This window comes from Hordeum vulgare, chromosome 4H (genome assembly GCF_904849725.1).
Source record: "Hordeum vulgare subsp. vulgare chromosome 4H, MorexV3_pseudomolecules_assembly, whole genome shotgun sequence".
NCBI classification, from domain to species: domain Eukaryota; kingdom Viridiplantae; phylum Streptophyta; class Magnoliopsida; order Poales; family Poaceae; genus Hordeum; species Hordeum vulgare.
This window is the reverse complement of record NC_058521.1, coordinates 481,967,120-481,976,117: the sequence shown is the minus strand read 5'-3', so window position 1 is coordinate 481,976,117 and position 8,998 is coordinate 481,967,120. Positions and strand designations below refer to the sequence as shown.

Genomic DNA, 8,998 nt, shown 5'->3' with positions numbered 1-8,998 from the left:
ACAACTCTTCTCAGGCTGGAAGATTGCGGTGCCTCGCCTAGATGATGGAAGATCTTGCTGATTTTACTTTCTCTGTTGCTCTTGGTAGTCTTCACTAGGATCTTTTGGGTGGCCCTGGCCCATCTTATGTTTGGGCTATAGTAATTTGGCAGTTTTGTAGGCCTTTAAAAACTTATGTCTCTCTTATGTTGTTGCATACAATTTGTTCTCCTTCCCGTCTCCTAAACTGTTGCCTTCAGGTTCTGGGGGTTTGAGAGGAGCTGTTTATGGATGGTAGCATTTCGCTTTTCCGTTGTTGATGGATATTAGTTCATTCCTAGTAGTAGAGGTAGATTCTTAGGAGTATCTGAACTTGGTTTCTAGTAATGGAATCGAAGGGGCAAACCTCTGCCCTTCTTTGCTCAAGAAGAAAACAGCTAAAATGAAATCGTTTTGAGATGCTCTCCCCGGATCGGGATTCGCCTCCCCTGAGGGTTCGCCAATGAGAAGCCGCCCCTATTTCCTTGACCCGCTGAACCCAATCAGTTTGTTTATTAGGTGAAAGGTCCTCTTCGCTCAACCCTGAAAGCAATGGACAGCAACTCGGAATGGCCTTCTGATCGAACAATCCATCGGCTTACGTGGTCTTGCTCCTCTCCCGTGCTTGGATGGAATCTCAGCACGCCAACTTGTGAATCCAGCTACCCCCTTTGTTAAGGTCAAGTGCCTGCGGTCGCAGGATCCAATAGAAACTTCTGTCAGGTCGAGACCACTTGTTTAAAGCGCAGGTGGGAGACAGACAGGGCGCGTTTCGCAGTTCGGTAGGGGAAAATTATACGTACTGGCCATGGAAGCCTGGCCACCATCCAGAAACTAAAGTACACGCGATACTGTTTGGCGTTGAGCGTTTCTGGTTAAAGTTTCTGCTTGAAGAAACGGTCTCGCGTTGTTTCCGAGTTTTTCTATGCTACGGAGTGTCTGTCAGTTGCTATCATACAGCTAGCGGTCGGTGCGCATAAATCTTACTCCCTCTGTAAACTATCATATGAGTGTTTGGATCACTAGAGTAATGATCTGAACGTTCTTATATTAGTTTACGGAGGGAGTGTTGTATTGTATAACTTGCACGGCACCATCACAAACTGCTTCAGTCCTTGCCATTTGCCAGCATAAATATACTTGGGATCAGAAGCTTCTGCACCAGTGCCACAATGCCGCCGCAAGTTGTCACCAAAATGGAAAGGTGTCCGAGTCCACGGTCCGACGTGACGTGGATAGCATACCAAACCTCGAAGAGAAATGCTCCCATAACCAGAACTCCAGAAGAACAAGGTACAACGCTCGCTTGTATTGTATCCAGCAGTGTTTTCCATCGAAAAACTGGCGATTGACGAAGAATGCAGTGCAGATTGTATGACTTCTGAGTCATGGAAGAACACATCACACAGATATGGTAGTAAAACTGATGCTTTATTCCCATTCATCTGACACCTATCTACAAATTAAAGCCCGGGCTTAAATTTAACCGAGACACATTTTGTCTTCCAAAAATAAAGAAAGAAAAAACTTGCGACACGTCTAAACATACATAGAGCCTGATGAACACTTGGCAGTTGGGTGGACAACTCTTGCAGACAAACAGCTCGGCGACCAATAATAAAACAACGAACACATGAAGAAATATACGACCGTTTTTCACCATGTGGCGCGGGCGCGGGAACGGCGGCTCGATCGCCACACTCACATGACAATCTCGGGCTTGAGGATGCTGGACTTGATCTCCTTGTGCGGGAGCACGACGCCGCCGTTGCTGTACACCTCGTCGCAGACGTGCACGTCCTCGCCGAGGATGGTCATGTTCTCCACGCGCGCCCACTTGCCCACCGTCGAGTGCCACCCCACGATGCTGCCGGAGATGCACGCGTGCTTCTTCACGCGCGCGCCACGCATCACGGTGCACCTCGACAGCCGCACCCCGGCCTCCACCACGCACCCGGGGCCGACGGCCACGTCCGGCCCGATCAGGCACCCTTCCCCGATCGTCGCCGTCTCGTGGACCAGCACGTTGCCCAGGACGTGCGCGCCGGAGGCCAGCCTCGCCGGTGACCTCTTCCTCAGGGACTCCAGGTAGAGCCTCAGCCCCGTGATGTAGTCCCTCGGCTGCCCGATGTCCATCCAGAACCCCGGCAGCACCATGGCGAACAGGCCCTTGTCCGCGGCGATACGCGGGAACACCTCCTTCTCGATGGACGTCGGCTTCAGCTCGATGCGGTCCAGCACCGACGGGCTCAGCAGGTAGATGCCGGCGTTGATCTTGTTGCCCACGAACACCTTGGGCTTCTCCACGAACCGCTCCACCTTCCCGGTCTCCTCCTCCGTCACCACCACGCCGTACTTGGAAGGCTCGTCCACCTTTTCATTTTATTATAACCCCCATTAGCGACATTTCTCAGCATACTAATCATATGGACAGTTGGACACCCATCCTTCAAGGCTAATTCTACTCGTGACCAGGCCTTGGTCACCACGTACCTTGGTGACCATGATCGTGGCCTCGCCGCCATGGGACTTGTGGAACTCGATGAGCTCTGCGAACGGGTACTCGCTGATCACGTCACTGTTGAGGACGAAGAAAGGCTCGCCGGATCCGTCGTCGAGCTTGTCGCGGGCCAGGGCCAGCGGTCCGGCGGTTCCCATTGGCTCTGTCTCCTGGGAACAGGTGATCTTGATGCCAAGCTTGCTCTCGAAGTCCTTGAGAAAGTTGAGCATGACCTGCAATTTGTTTGACCAACGCAAAACTGTGAGATCTGGGATTATGAGGAAACAACAGTTTTCCAAGGCGTGGCATGCCATGTCAATTACCTCTGGCTGGTAATTGATCGCCAGGACAACTTCTGTGACTCCCACATCTTTCAGAGCCTCGATCTGGTGAGAAAAGCATTACCAAACAAATTAATCACAACATGCACTGAACAATTCCCAAATCGTTCAGAGCCTCGATCTGGTGAGGAAGTCATTGCAAGAAATAAAATTCACAAGATACACTGAACAATTAAAGTCAAAGCGAAAAAAACGGATGCTTAAAACAGATGTTAATTTGCTCAGGACAGGGAAATGGTCAATTATTGGTTACCCCTTTTAAAAATCCATATATTTTGTTTCTACCATCACAATTATTTGAGACACAGATGGTGATGCATACAGGTCGATGACTGTTGCAGTCAGGAATCTATTCACGTGGATCCACCTAGCAAATCATGCATTGATGACACCTTGCAAGGCGTGACAAGACAGGCAAATGATAAGATGATTGAACTACATAATACTGCTTTTCATTTTGCCTGCACTGCAATTTCCCCAAAAATTACCCCTCCTCGTAGCATGGTAATAATATTATTCATCCTGAATAACTGAAGCATGTTGAATAAGAAATAAATTATGGAGTATTTGTGCTGACCTGGTGCAGGATCATGGGCTTGTTGGCGAAATCGACGAGCGGTTTGGGCACGCTGAGCGTCAGCGGCCGCAGGCGGGTGCCGAATCCTCCCACAAGAATGAGGGCCTTCATGGTCGCAGTCCTCCTAACTCAACCTCCGCACTCTGTGAAACTGCAACAAGCAACAGAAGAAGAAACGAATGAGATGATCTGATCCAGACTCTGTGGTCACGGAGGATCGGAGTATGTAGATGCCATGTGTCCCAAGACAGCGACCATATTTGCATCGGCAAAAGCAGCGGGAATTTGCACGGTCAATTCAAGGAGCAAGAAAATAGTACATACATACGAGAACATAGGAAAGGAAAAAAAAGGCATCATTGATTTGAAAGGATTGAGATAGAAGGACGACCTGATCTACTAAAGCTGGGGACAATCTGCGGCCTCGTTCGGGAGACGGGATTTTTCTCAGATTTAAGGAAGCAGGGGATGGTCCTTTATGCGGTAGTGGGTGAGGAGGAAGACGGCGAAAATGCAGGTCGAAGAAATAGATGAGATGCCGGCGAAGGTGGCATGGAGGGGCCGCTCCACTTTAAGCCAAATCCGTCCATCCATCCGTCAATCTTACCAACCTACGTGCTGTTGAAAAATGTAGTGTGCCGGACGCATGAATTGCTGTCGTGTTGCTTCCACCGGAAAACCAACCCAAATACCGCTAGATCTCCAGCCAACAGCCCGGCACAAAACACAAAAAGAACCGAGCTTTATTCTGTTGATCCTCCTTGGCTCCTTCTCCGTGACGCCTCTATTTTTGGTTCCGGAGCCAAAATGATTTACAGACTGGATCCATGATGAAGATGGAGATGAGACGAGCAAAGACGACGAAACGAAAGTGGTGGCCTCGCAACCGTCGAGCTCCAGCACCCACCGAACCAACCCCGCACGTAAGATAACAAACAGAGGGGGAGACGAGAAGTGCTGATGAACAGCGCGGGGTTTGCTGGGTGCAGATCTGGCCTCCTGCCGCGTCGAGGAACCAGACCGCCGCCTCTCTCGCTACCATGATGTCATGGCCAGGCCGAGGGAGGAGCAGCTCTAATGGCGTAGGTGGATAGATAGAACATTCAAACGCGTAGCGGCCAAGAACAGAGCAAGGGACGAGATCGATCAGCGTGGCGCTGCGCGCGCACGTACGTACCTCGACAAGAGGGCGGCCGGCCGAGCAGAAGACAGCGGTGCGCCCGAGTCGTCCTCCTCCGGGGCCTCGTCAACGGCGGGCGCCGAGGAGGAGGAGAATTGGGGCGGTGGGAATTGAGGATGGAGGGAGGGACAGGTCAGAGAGGGGGGAAGGGAAAACCGTCGGCTGGGTCGCGGGATCGCTGATAGCCAACGACGCGGCGCTGGTTTTATACTGGTGGCTTCCTCGCTGCCTCCGGCTGCTGCGTGGGATTGACGGTTTGACACTGCCTGGCTTCCGCCCTAATGAACCCCGGTAACCTTTTTCCCCTCTTCGGATTCATCATCTGCTTCCTCTGTTCGTTTCTTTTGGCAATGATGATTTGCTGTCCACCCGCCGACGCGCGATCCAGCAGCGGGGCCGGCCGGCCGCCAGCTTATCCGCGGCGCGTGAATGGCCTGTGGGCGCGAGCGTTATTACCTTCCTGTTTTACAGGGCAAAGTTTTCTGTTAGTACTACAGTTATTCCCTCTGTTCCATCTCGTACAGTTAGTTGCTCTAAGATGACCCTTTCCAATGGATATGTACGATGATAAGATATGGATATAGATGTCCCGTGACAAAGGTAGCTTGAGCCATCTATATTGACTTTTTTTTCTCCAATACAATCTATCATCAAGATGCCTCATTAAAAAAATAAAAAATAAAAACTCTAATGCACATGCATCTCTACTTTTTACTCTAAACTTTTCAGCTTTTTACATCCGATAACACATTTTCTCTTCAAGCACCCGCCTCCTCGAAAGGATTCCGCTTCCTTATCCGAACATATTTTTCCTGACATCCGATCCTACATATCATGCGGGGCGTCACCTTGAGGCTATGCATTGTACATGTCCTAAGGCAACTCCAACGCGGATAGCCGTCCTATCCAATGTCATCTTAGAAAATCTAACAACGCCGTATAACTCGCAAAACTATAAAATAACCATCGGTTTACAGTTTTAGATGGAAAACGATTCAAATAAAACCCGTAGACGACTTTGACCTGTAAATTTTTTAAGGGAGACAGTAAAAAGCTTTTCCCTATTTGCAAAAACATAATTTTTACGTCCGTTTTTACTATGTCCTGTATAGAGAGAAAGCAGTTGACGGAAGCCTAAATGGCACGAAAACTTCCGCGTTCGTCGTCCACGTCTGTTGTGCACCGTCCTGCTCGTCCCCGGATGCCAGCCGCTCGCCCGGCCGCTGCGCTCGCCCGCGTCCACTCGAATCGATTCAGCTAGCTAGATAGATCCTTCGTCCGCTCGAATCGATTAAGCGAGCTATCTAGCTAGCTCGTGGATGGATTCAGCTAGCTACACCTACGGTGACCACTGCTTCGTGTTTGGCCGTTTTGATTGATTCTAGACGGAAACTCAAGCACCTACGATGAAGAAGGAGCTCCTGGCGATCCGGCCACACACGAGCTAGTTTTGTGCGTTGTCTTGAACGCCGATGGTTTCGTATTTGACTGTTTCGTGCGCTGTTCATGGACATGGTCGAGAGAAAGAAAAAGACGTGGAAAAGAATATAAAGTGAATGCTTGATTTTATAGTTTAACTTTAAGGGTTCTGTTCGGCCACAGCTCAAACCGATCCTTAAAACACGTTCTCCGCGAACTGAAAACGCATTGTTTAGTGGGTCTGCTAAGAAATTTGTGTGAACTCATCTAGATACGTTTTTAATTGATGCGGATACCTTAACTGAAGACACTGATTGTATGCAAAACTTACGGAATTTGTGCGCATGGATAATGGATATTCGTACCCGTAAAATATATGGAGAGAGCATGGATATGAAATTGCGTCCATGGATATCCCAATCGATACCCAAAAAATGAATAAATGAAAACAGCTCCAATAACATGTGAGGTCAACATCCAACTCCAATGAGCCAACCCTAAACATCTTATTCCCTACACGAACATGGTTCATAAGCATGCAAACACTAGTCGCTCTCCTCTTAGATCCTATGTTACTCCTCAAAACGATGAAACATTGACCCATTGCCGCAAGTCTCTTGTCCAAATTTCGATCCAGCAATCCTGAGTTCCCACGGCCGCCTCCCATTGTGTTAGGCTTCCACAATCATTGCTCGTACTCCCTTGCCACCTCCAAGAGGCCACACATCAGAGGAGGTCGTGTCAGTGTTAGATTGCTTGCCCATCATCACTTGAATTTTAGACTTATTTCTTTACTTTTTCAAACGTAAGTGTTATATGTCGTACGCATTGGGTGTAGGTCTGTATGATACCAATCGTATTGGCATGGGTGTCAATTCGTGCATACGGGTATTAAAAGTGAGTGGGTATAGAAAGTTTTTGTGGGTATGAGTTTTGGAAAATGTCTGTTGTACCCACCCATACCCTACGCATTATCATCCACAAGTTTGTCGATGTCTAGACCTTCGCCATGTAGACCTTCGACACGCTCGGACTCGGTCCACCCAAAAACCAAATCCCAAGCTTTTTTCAACTTGGTTCCTTCCCATGTGTTATGTATTCACATTTATCAATAACCGACACCCCTAATGTACCACCTCGTCAGCCGCTCAGGCATTGCTGGACCTCTGCAGCTCCACCCATGCACCTTCTCGCCTTGTACTCCATTGTTGTTCCATCCTGGATCATGGCATTCCATCCTTGATCCCGCTGAAACCAAGGTATCATATGCGTCCCTACCAATGTCCTCCATGCCAGACGTTATGCCCGACAAATGTTCGGTCAAATGGCATTGCCAACTTTTTTTACGTTCTCGAGCAACATGATGGATTCAGACTAGTACTTCTACTACGATTTCATGGAGTTGTCTTCGTCAGATGTGGATGAGTAATATGATAATGAAACAATGATGATGAGTGGTTCTTGCAGATGCGGTGCGTGCGAAGGAGCATGTTCTCAGCTACAAGGGTCCAACAAAGGGACATCAAGTGTTGAATCGAAATATGGCAAGGGAGCATATGATGTTGCTCGACTACTACTTTGCCTGATGGGCTATTCGAGCCCTAGTTCTGTCATTGTTTTTTGCATGTGGAGACAAGTGTTCGGACACATCTACCATGGTGTTCGAGTCTATGGTGATTACTTCATCCTAGAAAAGGATGCCATTGGACCAATTGGGTTCTCTGGTTACCAGAAGTGTAGTGTTACAATGAGGATGCTTGCCTATGGCATGACCATATATTCGTGGGATGAACACCGCCAAATTTTTGAAAGCACATGATTCGAAGCGATGGTCAACATTGCTACTGTGGTGATGAAAGTGTTTGTGCGAAGTACTTGAGAGAACCGACTCCCACCGACACAACAATGCTCATGGAAATTGGAGAAGCAAAAGGGTTTTCGGGTATGCAAAGATTCCTGGGTTGCATGCACTGAAAATGGAAGAAGTGGCCATATGCTCAACAATGGTAATCAAAGGTCAATGCAAAAGGGCCACCATCATTCTTGAAGTTGTTGCATCATATGACCACTTTTTGGCATGTCTGTCTTTCACAGTGACGTCAACGGGTTGTATCGGTCTCTATTGTTTGCAAGGTTGTGTGTGAGCGAAGCTCGTGAGTGCAACTATACCATCATTGGTATTGACTACAACATGGGGTACTATCTTTGTGACGGTATATATCCTCCATGAGCGGATTCAATCAAGACCATATATGAACTAAGGGGTGACAAAAGGTATCACTTTGCAAAAAGACAAGAATCTGCTAGAAAGGTTGTTGATAGGGCATTTGGAGTGCTCCAAGCCTGTTTTGCAGTTGTTCACGGATGTGCTAAACTATAAAATCTCAGTACATTGTGGGAGGTGTTCACAACTTGTGTGATCATGCAAACCATTATTGTGGCGGATGAGGGTGATGGAGATTGTCATGGTCTGAATTTTCAAAATGTGGGTTATCCTATCCAGCTTATGAAGCAGAATCTGGCAACAATTGAGGACAGTGTTCAAATGCATTATCAAATTAAACATCGTGGAACTCATGAGTAACTATAGAATAATCTGGTTGAACATCTTTGGATGTTTCATATGGACAACTAGAACATGTGTCCGACTAGATGAATTAAAACACCAACTATTTATTTCAAAACATTATGTTTGGACCATAATATGTTTATTTGAATTATTTTGCATTGAAATATTTATCTTTCAATTGCTTAAGAATTGCGCTATTTATATTTTATTATTTTGATTAGTCCGGGAATAGAAAAAGAAGGGAGTGGACATTTGGTGACTCTAATTAGATGGCATCCACCCATATTCCTATTTGCGGACACGTCCGCGGACGTTTGGCAATTTTCGTTTAGGTGATCCGTGTTGGAGTTACCCCAACCCTTCTATAGGTGTCCTTGCGGCTATTTGTTGACAT

At 47.6% G+C, this 8,998-nt stretch overlaps 1 protein-coding gene across 2 annotated transcripts; it reads right to left on the bottom strand.

Moving 5' to 3' along the window:
• Positions 1 to 1,430: 1,430 nt before the first annotated feature.
• On the bottom strand, positions 1,431 to 4,896 carry LOC123449043 (probable mannose-1-phosphate guanylyltransferase 1). 2 transcript variants are annotated; one of them, XM_045126112.1, is made up of 5 exons: positions 4,614 to 4,896; positions 3,437 to 3,587; positions 2,842 to 2,904; positions 2,512 to 2,751; positions 1,431 to 2,391 (listed from the first exon to the last, which is right to left on the bottom strand). In XM_045126112.1, the coding sequence occupies exons 2-5, from the start codon at positions 3,545 to 3,547 to the stop codon at positions 1,720 to 1,722; spliced, it is 1,086 nt and encodes a 361-aa protein (XP_044982047.1). In that variant the 5' UTR covers positions 3,548 to 3,587; positions 4,614 to 4,896; the 3' UTR covers positions 1,431 to 1,719. The 2 variants fall into 2 exon arrangements, with proteins under 2 accessions (XP_044982047.1, XP_044982048.1); XM_045126113.1 differs by lacking the exon at positions 4,614 to 4,896 and adding an exon at positions 3,828 to 3,977.
• Positions 4,897 to 8,998: the final 4,102 nt, after the last annotated feature.